Source organism: Triturus cristatus, chromosome 10 (assembly GCF_964204655.1).
Source record: "Triturus cristatus chromosome 10, aTriCri1.1, whole genome shotgun sequence".
Taxonomy (NCBI): domain Eukaryota; kingdom Metazoa; phylum Chordata; class Amphibia; order Caudata; family Salamandridae; genus Triturus; species Triturus cristatus.
Window position 1 is genome coordinate 1,093,319,490 of NC_140593.1, and position 19,857 is coordinate 1,093,339,346.

The following is a 19,857-nucleotide window of genomic DNA, read 5'->3' on the forward strand; positions in this document are numbered from 1 at the left end:
TATCGAACTTGGACGCATCCATAACTTAAAAGATGCTTGGAGAACATTATATCCCTCTATTGCTGGCTTTACTTATTATTCAGCACCTCATCAACTTTGTTCAAGAATCGATATGGCCTTGGTATCAGACAATATTTTGGCGAACAGCTCTATGGAGCTTTGTCCAAGAGTGTCTTCGGACCACAATCCAATTATACTATCGTTCAATATGCCACAGACTGGTCAGAAACCAAGGATATTTACTTTTCCACGACATCTTTTGTCCAATAAGGATTATATCTTACAACTAAAAGCACATTTAGTGGAATTTATTACAATAAATATCAATTCAGCGTCACCCAGTATAGTTTGGGATACTGTCAAAGCGAGTATACGAGGGTTTACACAACAGTTTATTCTAAACCAAAATCGGCTATATAAACGCAGCTGGGAGGAGCTGGGCAATTCTGTAATTTTGCTAGAAAATCAACTGGCACAGGCACTGTTACAGGGAATATCAAATGTAGCTGATATATGTCAGAAACTAGCCAGCTCTAAGCTTAATATTAAAACTAGGTTAATGGAGAAAAATATGAACAGCCTACATAAGTATCATCTTTCCCAATACGAGAGCGGGGACAAGATAGGAAAACTTTTAGCATACAAAGTTGCTGATGACAAATCCAAGACACTTATAAAAACAATCAAAGGTCAAAATAATATGGTATATACCCAACCAGAGCAGATCCTCGAGCAGTTTGTGGCATACTATCGGGTATTATATACTCCAGATGAGCAGCCGGCAATGAATAAGATCCAAGAATATCTGGACACTAATTTAACTAAGGGAAAACAGATTGAAGAAATTGCGCTTCTTTCTGATAACATCAATGAATCAGAGATTAGAAAGGCTGTCGCTTCGCTTCCCCTAGGCAAAGCTGCTGGAGAGGATACTATCCCATTAGATATTTACAAAATATGCTCGGAGGAACTGTTGCCATTATTATCAAATGTGATTAGCAATATAGGAATCACTGGAAAGGCACCTGAATCTTGGAATACAACCAAGATTGTTTTCTTTCTAAAAAAAGGTAAACCAGGAGATCAGTGTGGGTCATATAGACCCATCTCGCTCATCAATGTAGACGCTAAAATTTTTGCCAAGGTGCTAGCTACTCGATTAGCCCCACTTATACCCCAGCTGGTGACCTCTCAACAACATGGTTTTGTTATGGGGAGAGATACCACTGCACATATTAATATGGCCATTACTGCATTTGACGTGGCCAGACTTGGTCCCACCCCACTCGGAATGATACTCCTGGATGCTGAAAAAGCGTTCGATCGAGTGGGGTGGGACTTTCTCTGGTCAACAATGACCACTCTGGGTTTTCATGGCCAATATCTTAAATGGCTACAGGCTTTGTATGATCATCCAATGGCTAAACTCTGCTATGCCGGGCTAACTTCGACTAGCTTTCCTATCAACCGCGGTACACGGCAAGGATGTCCATTATCACCTTTGTTATTTGCGCTATCGTTAGAGCCTTTTCTCGCTGCGCTACAAGTTCACCCCAATATTACTCCTTTTAAACATGGCCAGAATTCGTTAAAAATCACAGCCTATGCCGATGACATAGCGGTTTACTCAACTAACATACCGGAAGCAGTATTGGGTATCATCAAGGAGGCTGATAAATTCGGGGCCGTTTCCGGTTATAAACTTAATTCACACAAAACGCAAATTGTTCTGAATTACAAATCTCCAGTCCCGATTATAGGCACTTGCAGAACCGCTGTATATCTTGGTATTAAAATTTCTTCTGAGATAAACGAAATAATTAAACTTAACTATGAGGCTCTCATCAAAGAAACTGTTACAACTTTAAAAAAGTGGCATAAGGTCCCTCTTAGTATTATTGGCAGAATTAATTTAATCAAAATGAATATATTACCTAAATTTTTATACTTATTTAGGTCCATACCACTCTTTGTTAATAATACGTACTTTAAACGCCTAGATGGGATTTTTAGTAGTTATATATGGGGCTACAAGAAGGCTCGCAGATCAATCTCTCTGCTTAAATTACCTCTTAGCCAAGGTGGTCTTAACTTCCCCGATTTCAGATTGTATTATTTCTCAGCTTTTCTCAGTCGCCTCCGCAGCTTGTTTATTCGTAGTAGGCAACTGTATTATTGCTACCAATTTTCGTTGGGAGAGGATTCTAACATGTTTTTAGCTAAAGTGACTGATCCAAACTATTTCAAGCGGGTAAAATTCAAGACCATTAGAGATACCGTTAAAATATGGCAACTCATTTTGGCAAAATGTAATACGACCCTTTTCCATCCTCAATTACCTTTATGGGCTAACCCTGGTCTTCCAGGGATATTCCACGATGGGACATTTTTAGTGTGGAAAGTGGCTGGAATAGAGACACTTGGTGATTTATACGGTAATGATGGCCTTCTGGCTTTTGAGACACTAAGAACACTATATAAACTATCTGAAACTTCACGTTTTAAATATATTCAAATACATGACTACTTAATACGCAAAATGAAGTTACTAAATATAATAGACTCAGATATTTGGAAATGTTTCTATTCTAGCAAGGTCAGATCACTCATCAGTTTTGGATATAGTGTCTTAAGCTCCTTTAAACTAGACGACTGTGGGAAAATAGCGGAAAAATGGAGCTCGCGATTGGGCCTAAGTATTACTGCTAATCAGATCTCCTCTTCGCTCTGTAATATAAATCGCTCTGTTCACTCTTCTAGTCTGAGATTACAGCAATATAAAACTATTTGCCAGCTATATTATACTCCAGAAAGAATTTCAAAATGGCCCAACAATGGCTCTAACACCGAGCGGACAAGATGTCCTAAATGTGACCTTTTAGCTGCAAATCTGGAACATATGCTATTTATGTGCCCTAGACTTGCGGAATTTTGGTCCAAAATTAGCCAAGGTATGGCCCAGATTCTGTCACAACCAATAACACTCAACATTACTAATGTACTACTCGGAATTCCGATTTTAAGCAATTCATCAGCAGTCCCACAAGTAGCTCTGAGTAACATTTTGATTGGATGTGCTAGACTGATTATTGCACGGTCATGGATCACAAGAAATCCACCGCATGAGATGGAGTGGTGGTTTCTCGTCAAAGAAATTTATATCATGGAACTCTCTCTAGCTAAGATTAGAGGTGTTAAATCTCTTCAAAAGATAGATAGAATCTGGGGGTCCTCATTCATTTGAAGGAGCTGTAGAGGCGAGCGACGAGGGAAGGATTGAAGCTTATTACTTCCTTAGAACTTTTCCCTTTTGGGGTTTTTTTTTTGTTTTTTTTTTTTTGTTTACTATGACTAACGCATATTAGACCTGCTTCATTATAAGCAATATTTTTCTGATCTCTAACTCTGACTTTTGTACCTCTGCTCTGCCCGATCTATCTGATACTTTAATTTGTGAATTGTTTTGTAATGTTGTATACTCTGCCAAGCGGACCGCTTGCCCCGATTTTAATAAAAAAAGTTTAAAAAAAAAAAAAAAAAGATATAACTGGGTATAAATTCATGATACATCTATGGCGATGGCAATTATAAGAGTTCTCTTGTGTTTCAAACAAGAGAAGGGCATTTTGTGGCAAAACGTTCTCTTTGCTGGATTTAAGATAAACAGTTTAAAATGTTACTGTCATAGGATTTCTTTTTTGGGGTAGGTTTCAATTTCTCAATCTCATTTCCATCATTTGAAAAACATGTCACATATGTGTTCCTAATTGATCAAATCATACATTCCTCATCATCTGGCCTTGATGCAATTTCGAAACAGCACCAAACTCATGAGTAAAAATATAAAACAGCTATTAAATTTGATGGGAAATCACTGTTAAGTCAATGGTAGTATATCATAGGTTCATTCATTTTTTATTCACATAAATCTCAGGAAAATAACTCCTCTTTTAAACTCAGCATGCAATGCAGTACTATTAGTTTTGCATTAGCAGAACCGTAAACGATAAAAGCAAGGCAGTCAGAGACCCTTCAGAATATAACATTTCTGATATCTTTAGGTCTAGTTTGCGCTATATAAAACTCTTTTAAAAAATGTTAAAAATAAAAACATTTCTAAGCTATTCCCAAAAAAAAAAAAAAAAAAAAGAAGAAAATTCTCCAAAACTTTATCTAGGGAAGTAAAGAACAAGTTACTTACCATCGGTAATGCTTTTTCTGGTGGATACAGTATCTGCCTGTGGATTCCTAACTTACGAATATCCCCTGAGCCAGCATTCCGTGGAATTTTTTCCTAGCTCTCCACGCCTACAAAGACGTCGGCTCCGCTCGCGACTCCGCATGACGTCACCGGACACATAAGAGAGCCTCGTCGGCATGATGATGTCAGTTCCACCCATTTTTTCTGTGCCTCCGAGGCGAACAGGTGGACCGACAACAGATTAAAAGTATACACAGTACACAACATTTGAACAAATATACATAGTACATAATAAAAAGGAACGCTAAAGAACATAAGCATTTCCTATAAATGTACCAGATAGAAAGAAGAAACCATGTAAAACAACATGTCAAACAAGGCATTCTTTAAGGTATACAAAGGTGGACAACGGGGAGGAGGGTGGGTCAGTGAGGAATCCACAGGCAGATACTGTATCCACCAGAAAAAGTGTTACCAAAGGTAAGTAACTTGTTCTTCTGATGGATACATCTGCCTGTGGATTCCTCACCTTATGAATAGATTCCCTCAGCAGTCCCAGTCCCGGAGGAGGGTGTCCGCCTTTCTCATACCAAAAAGTCCTGCAAGACAGAGCACGCAAAATGGCCCTCCCTCCTCATTTCGGAATCCAAGCAATAATGCTTTGCAAAAGTGTGGAGGGAGGCCCAGGTCGCTGCCTTACAAAATGTCCAATACAGGAACACCTCTGGCTAAAGCAGAGGTGGAAGACTTAGCCCTAGTAGAATGAGCTCTAATACCCTCAGGTGGATCCTTACCAGCAAGGGCGTAGCAGATCTTGATGCACAAGATGCTCCATCTGGATAGAGTGCGCTTGTGCACAGCTTTGCATTTTGAGCGTCCAACATAGCCCACAAAAAGCTGATCGTCCATACGCAAGTCCTTTGTCCTGTCCAAATAAAAGCTCACCGCTCTTTTAGGGTCCAGGCGGTGAAGTCTCTCCTCCTCCTTGGAAGCGGGAGGATAAAACACAGGGAGAGTTATGGACTACCCCAGATGAAAGGGAGTAACCACCTTAGGCAAAAAAGCAGCCCTGGTACTGAAGACCATCCTTTCAGCATGTATGGTCAAAAACGGGGGTTTTGAACTAAGAGCTTGAAGCTCGCTCACCCTCCTTGCTGAGGTAATGGCTACCAGAAAGACTGTTTTAAAAGATAAAAGCCTCAAAGGACAGCTATGTAAGGGTTCAAAAGGGGAACCCATCAAAAAAGTTAAAACAAGATTAAGATCCCGTTGGGGCATAACAAAGGGAGTAGGCGGAAACCTATTGGTAAGGCCTTGAATAAAGGTAGATCAGGTAGACACAGAAAAGCCGATAAGGCCAACAAATAGCCCTTAACCGTGGCCACAGCACAACACTGCTGAGCCAAGGAAAGAGCAAACTGAAGAACATTCGACAAGTGGGCCTTCAAAGGGTCAATGGATCTCTCTCTCCACATCATTTAACGAATATTGACCATCTGTAGGAGTAAATGGACTTGGTGGAGTGTCGACTGGCCGATAAAACAACATCCACCACGTCAGGAGGGAGAGAGAAGGAACTCAGGTTGCCCTGTTTAATCTCCAGGCATGAAGGTGCAGGCTCTGGAGGTGGGGGTGAAGAACCTGCCCCTACGACTGCTAGAGGAGGTCTACCCTGAGAGGCAGACGGAGCGGTGGATGAGATGAGAGGTGAAGTAGATCTGTGTACAACACCCTTCTTGGCCAATCCGGGGCGATCAATATGACTTAGTCCCGGTCTTCGCAAATCTTCCTCAGAACCCGAGGAATCAAGGGCATGGGAGGAAATGCATAAAGGAGATGAGAGCATCAAATCAACTGAAACGCGTCCCCCAACGCCCCCTGCATAGGAAACTGGAGACTGCAGAATGACGGGCAATGCGCTTTCTAGAAAATGGCAAACAGGTCCACCCGAGGAGTCCCCCAAGTTCGGAAGACGTGTCGAACTACCTCCGGATGAAGCCTCCACTCGTGGTCGGCGGAGAACTGCCGACTGAGACTGTCCGCACGCACGTTAAACACCCCGGCTAAATGATTCGCCATCAAGCAAATCCAATGGTCCTGAGCCCAGGACCAAAGCTGCAAAGCCTCTCTGCAGAGAAGGTACGACGCTACTCCTCCCTGCTTGTTGACATACCACATCGCGGTAGTGTTGTCCGTCAGGACTTGAACCAACTGACCGCGAAGGAAAGGGAGAAAGGCCTTGAAAGCCAAACGTATCGCCTGCAATTCCAGAAGATTGATATGAGACAATCTCTCCTCTGGAGACCAAAGACCCTTGATCTCCAGATCCCCCATATGAGCACCCCACCCTAGGGTAGAGGCATCCGTTATCACTTTGGCCACCGATGGAGGAAGATGAAAGGGCTTTCCTTGAGACAGATTGCCCTCCACGCTCCACCAAGACAGATCCGCTGCAGCTTCTCTGGAGATCCCTACTGACTCCCTCTATATCTCCGTTGTGCTGATACCACTGCCTGCGGAGACACCACTGGAGCGCACTCATGTGCCAACATGCATGGTTGACCAACAGAATGCAGGAGGCAAACAAACCGAGCCGGCGAAGGACCTTCAGAACTGGAACAACTGCTCCATTGTGGAATAAAGGGATCATCTCCTGAATGTCGAGAATTCTTTGTGGAGGAGGAAATGCTCCACACACAGTAGTGTTCAGTACCGCCCCTATGAACAGGTTGCGCAGAGAGGGCACCAGGTGAGATTTGGGCACACTGATTGAAAAACCCAAGTTGAACAACAGTTGAGATGTTACCCGCAGATGATGAAGCACAATCTCTGGCGACTCTGCTTTAAGCAGCCAGTCGTTCAAATAGGGGAAAAACGGAATCCCCGACCTTCTGAGGTGAGTTGCCACCACTGCCATCACCTTTGTGAAGACTCGAGGTGCAGTAGTAAGACCAAACGGGAGAACCGCACACTGGTAGTGCTGCGACCCAACCGTAAAACGGAGATACTTCCTGTGCAACTTCAGAATGGGGATGTGAAAATACGCATCCTGTAGGTCGATCGACTCCATCCAGTCCTCTTGCTGCAGCGCCAGAAGAACCCGAGCAGGGGTCAGCATCTTGAATTACTCCTGCTTCAGGTAAACATTCAAGACCCTGAGGTCCAGGATCGGACGTAACCTGCCGTCCTTTTTGGGGATCAGTAAATACCGGGAGTACCTCTTTCCTGCTTTGGAACCACCTCTATCGCACCTTTTTGTAGTAATGCAAGAACCTCCTTCTGTAGAAGAAGCAAATGGTCCTCTGAACAAAAACCTTGGTAAGGAGGAGGAAATTCCTGAAAGGGAAGGGCGTACCAATTCTCCACAAGGTTTAAAACCCAAAAGCTCTGGCGCGACCGATTTCCAACCTTGCAGAAAGTGAGACAGCCGACCCCCTACAGGACCCACATGATCCAGGATGGGGGATCTAGGGCTGCTTTCCTGCGGTACTAGAGGGAGCGGGGAGGCAGAAGAGGAGGAGGAGATATTGCGGTCAGAACCACGTTGGCGACCTTAGGCTCTTCCTCTAAGACTTATAGAGTGGATTCTGCTGCTGCTACGGAGGTTGACGAAAACTGCGAAAGGAAGACCTTCCAAAGCCTCGATATTTCTTGTAGCCAAAACCTCTTGACTGGGTCTGCAATCCCAAGGATTTCGCCATGGTTCTGCTATCCTTAAACCTTTGTAAAGCCGAATCTGCTTTTTCCCCAAAGAGCTTAGGCCCTTCAAAGGGCAAATCAAAAAGAGTGGCCTGGACATCAGGGGAAAATCCAGAAGATCGAAGCAAAGCCTGCCTTCTTGTAGCTATGGAGGAGCCCATAACTCTGGCTATTGAGTCAGCCGTATCCAGGCCTGATTGAATAACCTGTCTAGCCGCAGCCTGAGCGTCTGACAGAACCGCCATAAAGTTTCCCCTCTCCCAATCAGGTATCTTTGGGGCCAACTGTTTTGCAGAGTCCATCAAAGCATGTATACAACGGTCCAACAGACAAGTAGCATTGGTCGATTTTAGTGCCATGCTAGGAGAAGAGAAGACCTTTTTAGTTGACTGCTCAATCTTCTTTGAGTCCCTGTCAGCTGGAGCATGTGGAAAAGCACCTGAAGATTACTTTGAGCAGGATGCCTGCACCACCAAACTCTCTGGAGATGGATGGGAAGAGAGAAAATCTGGATCCCCTGGTGCAGTCCTATATCTTCTTGCCACAGCCTTAGAAACAGCAGGCGAAGAGAGTGGTTTAGGCCAAACCTCAAGGACAGGCTCCAATAAGGCTTCATTAAAGGGTAACAGAGGCTCAACTATGGAGGAAGGCGAATGCAAAACCTCTGTCAGCAAATTTGGTTTATATTCGGCAGTAGGTAACTGTAAATCCAAAAGCTTTCCTTATAACCCAATGGTAGGGAGCTACCTCTTGAGGAGGAGAAGCCCTTGTTGAAGAGAGTTCCCACTCAGGAGAGGTATCCCCCCACTCGCCTCCTGAATTTCCTCGAATTCATCCAGAGACTCTTCCAACTCGCCCTCCTCTACTTCTTCTCTGCGATACTGCTCCTCTTCTAACAGCCTCTGTGCCTCTCTCCTTGAACGAATCCGCGGACGCGGCATCGGTGGCGTCGTAGGCTCCGAAGGAGGCACGAGATCCGCACGAGGCCGAGAGGAAGGCTCACCAGACGGCGCCAATGATTCTATCAACGGCGTCGAGACTCTCGGCGCCGGAAATTGCCATGACGGCGCCATCGGCATGAAGGGTGGCTGGGCATAGTACTGGGGCACTCCCCAGTTGAATGCCAGTGGACCCGAAGGTGTTCCAGATGGGAAAGCCGCCCTTGAAAATACTCCGTACAATGCATTTAAAAAATGCAACAGATCCGCACCTGGAGCCGGAACTGTGGATATGGATTCGAGCCAGTATCCAAACGGGGAGTATCCGACGTCAGAACGATCGGATCCACTGCCGAATCCACCGGTTCAATCTCAGGTACAGGAGAAGATGGAATATCCTGAGCCGGCTCGGCGTCTGAAGCCAGTGAATCCCTCGGCACCGGAGACTGCGCCGGAGTGCCTCTATGCGAAGGAGACTCTTGGGAGTCGCACGAGGAGAAGAAGAGGGCGCAGGAGATACAAAGTCCTTACGGTGACGTCAAGGGGCAGGCGAAGGCGACCTCGAAGCCTTACCCTTCATCGCGCGGCGCCGAAATCCAGGTCTTCTTTTTTTCTTGTGCTTTCTCGACTTCGATGTATGCGAAGTCGACGACTTCGACTTATCTCCCTTACGCTCTCTTCCTTCTTTCTTCACCTTGGCCAGAAACAACTTGGCTTCCCGTTCTTTAAGTGCTTTAGGATTCATTTTCCTGCAACAGGAACAGTCCTCCACGTCGTGTTCCGACAACAAGCACCATAAACAATCTTCATGGGGGTCAGTGATGGACATGTGACTTCCACATTCCCTAAAGGGCTTAAACCCAGACTTCCTCGAAGACGACATCGCTACAGCAACAGTTAAAGCAGAAGGAATAACAGGAGTAACTCCACAAAATATGGAGAGTGCTAGAAAACCGTTACGCGTCGACGGCGCGGAAAAAAGGTAACTGACGCTATCACGCTGACGAGGCTCTCTTATGGCTCAGGTGACGTCATGCGGCGTCGAGAGCGGAGCCGACGTCCTCACCAGCGTGGAGAGATAGGAAAAAAATTCTGCGGAATGCTGGCGCAGGGGATATTCATAAGGTGAGGAATCCACAGGCAGATGTATCCATCAGAAATGTATAGACACATTACTGCTCTATTGAAAGTTATGTGAAGCTGAGTTCAACACTGCTCTCTACCCAGTATTCTCTCAGGATATATCATAGTATCCTTTGTGAAAGAAGCACTGTATGCTGTACGCAGTGATGTTCGGCCTGCGTATCATCCTCCATTGATCAGAAGCTAGAAGAAAAAATTATTCTGTCGGTGACTAGCTTTCAGAAACATGAAGAACACTGGTCAAATGACTCTGCCAGGAGTCGCACAGTGAAAATTATTGGTTCAGTCGTAAATGAGAAAATAAGAAGCAGGATGGCATATGGCTATTGTGCCAGGGACTCAAACATACATGCTCGACCTTCTCGGATTTATCTTCTCCGCCAGCAAAGTTCCCACACGAATTCCCCACCATAGGTGGCCACATCTTACAGAACTCCATCCACTGGTTTGCTTTGTATTTCTTAAGAGAGGTGAACTCAGACAATCACCTATAAACCTCTTTTTGATAAATGTGGCTGGGACATGTACCCATTGCAGCGACTGTTCTTGCTTCACTGTCTTCTGTACAGAAATATATATATATATATATATATATATATATATCTATATCTATATATCTATATATCTATATATCTATATATATATATATATATATATATATATATATATATATATATATATATATATATATATATATATATATATATATATATATATATATATATATATATATATATATATATATATATATATATATATATATCTCCTTAGGTTCCAGGTCGCTCTGGTTCTTGTGCTTCAAACAATATAATCCGCTTCCAAAAGAAGGATCCACAGCCTGCCACTATTTATTTTTTCCTACTACTGCGGTGTGTCTCTCTATATTGAGGAGATTGCTGGGAAAAGAATGACAGGGTCGATTATAGTGATGTATTATCCGCATAGCTGGGATTTATTTAACTGAGCAGCCACTTCCGGATCAAGACTAAATCCAAACATTTTTGGATTAGCACTAATACCTTGTGATTCAGCAACAAGCGTATAAGGAGTGCCTGCTTCTCTGATTAAATAAATAGCACATCAAAAGTCACCTCAAACCAAATGGGACTGGCTTTAATTCCATTCATACGTGTTAAGAATGCTGGTGTAAACGGATACTTTACCAGCTGGCATCACTCTACCTGGGAGGAAGAAGATAGATTGGATATTGTTTACATACTTATCTGTGGTCTTCTCAGCTGACTATTCCATTGTAATAGCTTGACATAGCAAAGACACCACATATTTACCTTGCCATCTTGGATCTTCCCCAAGTATTTTTTCTATCATTGCTTGACTTGCTAGAACACCTGGCTGTAGGTCAGGGATGCCATCACTGTTTCCGAGCTGCCCATTTTGTAAGGCTTCCTGTGCCTGCATTTCCCTGAAACAAATTACATTCATTAATCTACTTGAACCACTAATGAATTTGTTTTAAAAAAACACAGCATTTGCTTTGATAAAACATTCCCTAGTAGGGGGTTTGAAATAAAGTAAATGCCACTAGGCAGCAAGCTGTCACCAGACTTGCATGTTGAGTATGGTAATGAAGGTACAAAAACGAATGAATTACACACAAAATAGTCTGTTTATAGTTGAGAAAATTACTTTTATTTATTTCATACATGACGAAATAGGGCTGAGGTACTGCCAATCATCAGATCAGAAAATTCTGTTTTCAGCGAAAAACCATAAAAGACTTTAACACTTAGATAAAATACAAATGCATACATACATCTGTGACAGCCTAGTTTAGAAAGTCCAAAATAATAGTAGTAGTACAACTGCCTGAGGCTGATTTCCCAACCAATTTTCTCATTCTTACAGCAGGCAATAAAAATGTATAAACCATTGAGAACCCAAATTCAGATTGCAGCTGGAGATGCAGTAATGCGGCTCTACATTGTCTTATATTGAGAAACTTTAGAAGTGGTAGCAGGAACAACTTCCTCAGTTTATCATAAACTCACAAAAGGAAAGTAAGTTTAGCAGATTAAATTGATCATACAGGCCTAGATCAAGCTCTAATGCCTTACAAGAACCACTAAGGTGGGAGACCAGATAATGAGCTGTTTCAAATCAAAAGCAAATGAAATAAAACCAGTGTCTGGCATTCTTAATGAAGCCCAAACAGGGCTCCACAGCCTCAGTGGTTGATAGGTAACAGTTTCTTGCTGCCGACTTCTTGAGCAATTCAAGGCGTTCATTCCCAGCAATAAGATTGCTTTAAATATATTTTTATAAGTTCCTTCCTGGTAGTGATGGACACTGGGTTGCTGAATAAATCTGGTCTACTTAACTTGGCAAATTGCTCTTTGATGTATCGCAGCCACGAATGGACATAGCGTTATCGTGCCTCAGGCAGTCAAAAATCACAAGACTGTTACAATTAGTTTCCTCTTTTGACCAGATTGAGATCCAGAGTATTAAATGGCCACAATTTAACAAAATCCTCTACAAAAAGAAGCAGGGGCCATTTTAGGTGGCACGTATAGGTTGAGTAACTGGTGGGGACACAATCTCTTCAAAAAGGCATTTTCAGATTGCTCAATGTGGTAGCATCGGATACACCGTGTTAGACCTGCCAGCCCTTTGGCTGTCCCCTCCTCATTTTTCTTCCTTTATCCTCTAATTTTTCTGTCCATTAGTTTTTGGGTGTTGACGTAGAGGCTCTGGGCCCCCATTTTCACTACCTGAGGGTGAGGCGCAAGGTGCTTCACTAAAATGGAGGGAGGGAGAGAGTCTCTTCACAAAATGGTGGACTAAACTGTCACCTCAGAACCTGGGCCATAGACTGTCATGAGGGGTTCCAGAACGTTCTGGACCACTCTGGCCAGTCGGGGCCCAGGTTATAAATAGAGGGGAGGTGCGTCGGCCATTTTGGAGAAGAAGGTGTGCTGTGAGAAAGTCAGGAGTAAGGCATCTGAGTGGGGAGGTGGATGCACTAGAGAGGGAATTTGACAGTTCTTAGGGTCTGCTTTACTTCCCTCCCCAGCTGATACCACCCTTGACCTCTTGACCTGACCCTGTTACCAGCCACTGACTCCAGGTCACAACTACCCTAGGCGCTCCTGTTCAGTCAGGTCCCTTGAAGGAAGCTAGGGTAGAGAGACACCGACTTTGGCTACACCTTCCACACCCCTGCTGTTGTCTGGAACCCTGGATTAATCCAGGGATATCGACTGACCACTACTTTCGACTGAAGGGAAGGTCATCTGCGACATAGTCCCAGGGATTTGGCTAAAAGCTTCGATTGCCCCAGAGATCGGATCGCCTCCTTAATTTTAGCCACCCCTGACTTGAGACCCTATCTGAAACACTCACCGCCGCAGCCCAGGGGTTGGAAAATCGTCCTACCGTCACCTGGGGGGCCCATGAGGAGGCCCGGGGTCCCATTGTGCCGGATACGATAGCGCGACCTAGCCCGGAGTGAAAGGGAAGCCTGCCTTACTCGGATCGCACGCAAAGGGGCGGACTAAGAAGCGCCGCCCCACCGAGGTCAGACTGTGTGAGGAGGCTGCGCCCCTGAGTAGAAGTCTGTGACGGGCCTTGAAGCTGCGATCCTCTGATCACATGCAGGGGGCGGTCTGAGGAGTGCCGCCCCCGCTGGTGCCGGCTGTGTGAGGAGGCCGCGCCCCCGCAGGCCGCGCTGCGTCTGGGGGCGTGCCTCCCGGCAGTCACTGGGTGGTTGAGCGACTGGTTTCAAGGGTCCTCGTGGGGCCCAGGAACGACCCCACGTCAGCATTGTCACCCCCTCAAGGTCTATCAGGAAGTGGGCTTGCCGGTGAGTGAGGCTCAGAGGAGCGAGTCCTCAATCCGACTCGAGTGACCCACAAGAGGCCCGAATTAGAGAAACCCTCGGGGAAGGCGGGCGGAAGGCCAGTGTGGCCCCGGATTCGCCCCTTCCCCCTGGGAGATTCCTCCAGGAGTATGTTGAGCCCCCTCTGCCCCCAGCAAGAAGAACTCGGTTCCTGGGCTTTCCAAGCCTCTCCTGAGGAAGACGTGGTTCTTTACTAGTAAGCCGGGCATTTTGGGGGAGTGTTCCGGATTGTGGTAACGGAGGCCAGTGTGACATCCTGATAGCCCCGATCTCCGACTACATAGGAGACCCCTAATTTATATCTTGATCTTCAAAGAAATGTGAATGTAATGTGCAGCGCTTAGAATAATCACTTGCTCTTCAAAGAAATGATAATGTAATGTGCAGCGCTTCGAATAATCACTTGATCTTCAAAGAAATGGGAATGTAATGTGCAGCGCTTAGAATAATCACTTGATCTTCAAAGAAATGAGAATGTAATGTGCAGCGCTTAGAATAAACACCTGATCTTCAAAGAAATGAGAATGTAATGTGCAGCGATTAGAATAATCACTAGATCCCAAAGAAATGTAAATGGTATGTGTAACGCTTAAAGTAAACACCTGATTTCCGGTGTATAGTGAGTGCCCTGGGGAGTGCTTCGTTTGGTGTTTTGGTTCAACGCGCTATTGAGTATGGTGTTGATTCGAAACATTAAAAGGGGCGCGCTTGAGATCTTGCTACATTTGAAGAAGAAGAGTATTGCTAAATCGGACGAGATGAAATGTTCTGTCTTTGTAAGGTATTGGCTAAAAATTGATTAACTTCACCGGATAAGGAAAGATAAAGCTTACCTACCTTCTCTAAATAATTGGTGTAGCGTCATATTTTTAAGTGGTAAAGCGTTGAAGTGTGAAGTGAGTGTGACGCAAGCACAACATGCAATTCTGGAGTAAGCCTTTCTACTTGAGCCAAGCTACCCTAGGACTCTAGGTCCAACACACCCCCAGATACCTGCACCATATGTAGCCACTGAAACAGATCTATCTTGGTAAATGTTAATCATGGCGTCTAATGGTTTGAACCCTATCTTGGCTGAGAAGCAGAAAACTGCAGCAGTGGATTGTTCAAGCTGGGACTTTAACTTCAAAAGCTGCTGCCAATTACACTTTGCATCAAATGGGACCCTCAAAACAAGTAAAGGCTGGTATGCCCATAATTCTAAACTCCTTTATCAAATGTGTTGTGGTCTTTACATTCTTGGCAAAAACAGGTTATAGTAAAAGATTTGGAGATCTTGATGGTTAAATCCAGCCTGCCCATAAACAGAGTAAAAGTCTCCAGAAACTTCGGCAGGCCAAAAGCAGTTCTTGCCATTACAACACAATTATCAGCATAAAGTAATATTGGGGTTGGTCTGTTTCCCACCTTCGGAGTATCCACCCTTAAGTTGGTCAGCGTGCGCTCCAGGTCACGGATATAAAGAGTGAAAAGTAAGGAGGCCAGGCCTTGCCTGCCCCCTCTCCAAATCCTAAATAGGCTGGAGCACTCGCCGCCTCAGCTGAATCTAACAAAAGTGGTGATATTATTGTGCAATTGTCGAAGTAGATCCACTAGAGGTTCTTTTCCTCCCAATGGAGGTCATCAGGTCCCAGAGTCTAGAGTGACTCACAAAATAAAAGGCAGAGTTTAGGTCCATAAAGACGAGATGGACAAATCCTTTCTTTGCTCGTGTATTGTTGATTAGTAAATAAAGAGTCAAAGTCTGGTCAATAGTACAAAGTTCCTCACAGAACCCATACTGGGCTTCAGAGAGGATTGAATTGTCCTTGGTGCATGACTCCAATCGGTCTAAGAGGACTCTACCAAAAACCTTGGCTGTGGAGTCAATAAAGAATATTGGGTAGTAACATCTAGGGTCTGACCTGTCTCCCTTTTTAAACACAGAGATAAAAATCGCATTCTATCAAGATTGTGTAGGCCCCCTTTGAGCTGCCCTCCTCAGGAAACTAACTGACAGAGGGGCTCAAAAATCTATATTTTCACCCAAAATGTCCATATAGACCCAGTGAGGGACTAGCACATGGTTCTGTAGGCTGCATTAAATTGCCGTGGAGGCTTCTACTAACTCGAATGTTAGTTTGCCATAGTATTCCCTTCAACCTACACCAGAAATCGGACCAGTGACTCCTTCTATGGGAGGACATTTCATAGATAATGGAAAAGTGAGATACCCTTTCCTCAATAGGAATAGAGACATCGGAAACTGCACTGTGACCATCCCTAAAATAGGATGTATTCACTGGCTTCTAAAACCGGGAGGTGTCATTCCTGATACTAACAGTTTCCCTCTTGAAAATCGAATCTTTGTACTGAAGCCTACACAGTCCGATTTCCTCTGGGACACGCGGGGTATGCTTGAGGGCGGCAATGCGTCGCTATTAAGCAAACTCCATCAAATCATTTCTTCTTTTAGTGGCTTCCTGACCTGAAAGGGACCATCATAAGTTGTCTGATAGTCTGACAGATTAAAATAAAGGAGTTCAACTGGATTGCCATCTTACCCCAAACAAATTAAAATGTCTCTCAGATTCAAATTCAGCAATACAGACAAAAACTGCAGAGGGCCAACCGTGGCCCATTTTGCTAATATACCCTTTTTCTTCTTGGCTGATCATATTTTGTGGTGGCCAATATGTGGCTAACATCATCAGCCTTTCAGAAGCAAGTCTGGTGTGTGGCTAACTGTGCACCAACCCTACTAGCCATTCACTGTCTCAGGCCAAACCTGTGACCGAATGTGCACTATTCATATAGGATTTTTAGTGGCAAACAAGACTTTTGATTCTTATACTTTTTGTAGATATTAGCGTGGTTACTCTGCCCAGGCGTGGCAAGCTTTCAGAGGCAATATTTCCAACTCACTCTGCAGATATTCAAGTAGTGAAAAATTAAACTATGCGCGTCAAATAACTTACTCATCCATCTCATGCAAACAAAATGGTCATTCTTTTTGACCCAAGTATTTCTAACAAACAAGTAACTTACGTTCGTTAATGCATTATCTGGTAGAGACAGGATCTAGCCGCAGATTCCTTACTTTAGAATCTTCCCTTGGCGCAAGACTGGATCCGGAGTCGCGCAACTCCATATCGACGTCGTCGACAAAGTCCATATAACTTCCTCACTGACATCAGTTTCTTCCATGACTATTTTCCACGCTCAAAATGTGGAGCCACATATAGAAACTGCCTACTGAAACAGTGTGCTAAAATAAAAGACACCCTTGTGTCAAATAATCACTGGGTTCAGCTTTTTTTCTTCTTTTTCAGGATGTGACTGATCATAATGAAATCTTTCAAACAAAAGAAGACTCGGTTCATAGAGCGGGGAGGACGGGAGGGTAGTTAAGGAATCCGAGGCTAGATCCTATCTCTACCAGATAATGCATTACCGAAGGTAAGTAACTTGTTCATCTCATAGAGACATCTAGCTGCACATTCCTTACTTTAGAATCAAATGCCAAAGCCAAACCATCACTGGAGAAGGGTCTGCGAACTCAGACCATGAAAAGTCTCTTACTATCACAAAACTGGTCCAGAACAAGAGAAAAAGACCGGACTTTCATAATAATTTAGATGAGCAATAACCTACTCTACCACATAAAAAGCAGTGGAAGGAACCACAGGTAAGTAAAGTCACAAGACATTTAAATCATGGGTACAAATTACCAATGTTAGTATGACAAATCTGTGTTAGAAGCCAATCAACAATACGAGTATAAAACTATTTGCAGCCCTGACGGGATCTGAACCATGCATTCTCACCGCACAATAACTGTGGACGGATTCACAGTAACAAAAGTCATAAAAACGTTAAACGCATGGTGATAACATTACCCACTGACAAGAACATTTCGTCACCAAATGACCCTATGAAAATAAACCCATTTGGACTTGCATCCAGGCCCGAACCGCGCGTTAGAACCTATGGAACACAGAGCAGCAGGCCATGTCACTGAGCAATACCTTTATGCTGTATAAAGTCCCGTCCTAGCCAGTAAAGCCCTGCAAATTACACAGAGAAAAATCCATCTCCCGTGGAGAAAGCATAAAGAATATTCTTATCAAAAAGAAGTTAAGGACAACAATAGCAACTATAGGCACAGAAGCAGTCTTTCCATAGGAAAAAGAACTAGAGATGATACAAATACATAGGAGTAAAATAATTAAACACCAACAAAAGAAAATTCATATTTAAAGATACAAAGATAACGCCAAATAATCCACATACAATAATGACAACAGTAAGGCACTACAGTGGGATCATATCACTTAGGAAAGCAACAGCCATCCAATATGCTATTGCGCGAGACACCACCCTTAAGCAATGGTAGTATAAGTCAAGGTCAAAATGAGCTTTATTCGATTTTAGACATTTAAAATCATAAAAGCATACATGATCATAAAAGCAAGTAAAAACATTTGATATATACGGAAATTAAAATACATTATCTATCACAAAGTGCATAAAGTGCTTTGAAGTCGAAGTAAGTTAGCCTACAGGATAATGCATTCCAGACTTTAATCAAAGTAGATATTATACATTTACGCTTTTTCTGACTAAGTATATTTTTCATAAAACCAGACATGGCAGATACAGATAGTATACTATTTAAAAATTGTAAATATAAAAACGCTGGTCTGCATTGTCTCCAACCTGCCTGTTTTAACAAAGGGAGAATCCATTTTGTTCTTTCCCTTGCATAAAATTTACATAACAGTATCACGTGAATGGTAGATTGTGGAGACACATTATCACAAGGGCAAGGAGAAAGTTCTCTAGACCAATCGTTTATTCCTGGATAACTGACCAGCCGATGAAAACTGTTAAAACTAAAATGAGTTAAAAGATATCTATCATATCCCTCCATGCAACATAAGAGATATGGTTGGATGCCACACGTAATCAAAGTCATTTGATGTTGGACTACCGTCCACTTATTTATCTCCTGAGCGACTCTAAGTGACTCTAAATGGGTAAAACAGATTAGTTTGAGATTCTTCCGGGAGATAGAATTCATTTTCTCTGGGGTAAAGTAGTAATCTGGGTGGCCAATTTCACTCAGAAATTTTTAACATAATGTAGCCATGTGATCTTATTAGCCTGGTCCAGATTCATAGAATCCTTAATTATCTCTCTATTTAAACACGTGCTGCTGGTTGTCCATACACGATGCCACAGCAGCACAGGTTGCATTTTTATAATATCAGAGACATAAGGAATACCCAGCTCGCTGTGGCAATTAAAAACCGGGGAACTCACTGGTACAGCTAAAATAAACCTTAAAAAGGCATTTTCTACACATTGAATCATAGATACATAATAAAAGCCCCACACTCCCGCCCCGAATATCGCAATACTTATGCACTTGGCCTGAATAATTTTAAGAAGAATACCAGGGGGCCTTTTTCCAATTTTCTTGGAGGAATTAACGAGAGCGGCAGTCGTCTTCATAAATAATAGGCTACTACTTTTCACCGCTGGGCCCCAAGAGCCCATGTTTGGTAATAAAACACCCAGATAAGTAAACGTGTTGGTGGAATCTACTCTTTTATCCCCCAAGGGGAGGCTGTTACATTTATTTCTCCCTCGCCCACAGCTCATTACGAATGTTTTTTTAGCATTTAATTTCAGACCCAAGTTATCCATAAAACAAGAATATGTTGTAAGTGCTTTCCGCAAACCTAGTTGCGTGTGGGCCATAAGTACCGCGTCATCAGCGTAGAGGAGGGAGCTTATCGGCCGTTTGTTGACATACGGGGGATCCTGCGCCGTTCCTTCAAGCTCCTGCTCCACAGCGTTAGTGTTAGAAAACCCCGGGCAACCGGGGTTAGCAGTCACCCGGTTTTTCCCAGCACAAGGGGTAGCTTGGCTCGAGCGGTCGGGGGTCAGGCACCGTGTTAAGCGTACGTCACACCCTCACAATAACCATGCGTGTATCCGTTCCAAAAACGACACTACACCGTAAAAATTTA

At 43.6% G+C, this 19,857-nt stretch overlaps 1 protein-coding gene across 1 annotated transcript in view; it reads right to left on the bottom strand.

Annotated features, from left to right (window-relative positions):
• Positions 1-19,857, bottom strand: part of UNKL (unk like zinc finger) — a 514,610-nt gene that overhangs the window by 355,080 nt on the left and 139,673 nt on the right. The window contains exon 4 of the mRNA XM_085629284.1: positions 11,271-11,404. Within this exon, the coding sequence (XP_085485410.1) occupies positions 11,271-11,404 (134 nt within the window). The remainder of the gene's footprint in view (positions 1-11,270; positions 11,405-19,857) is intronic.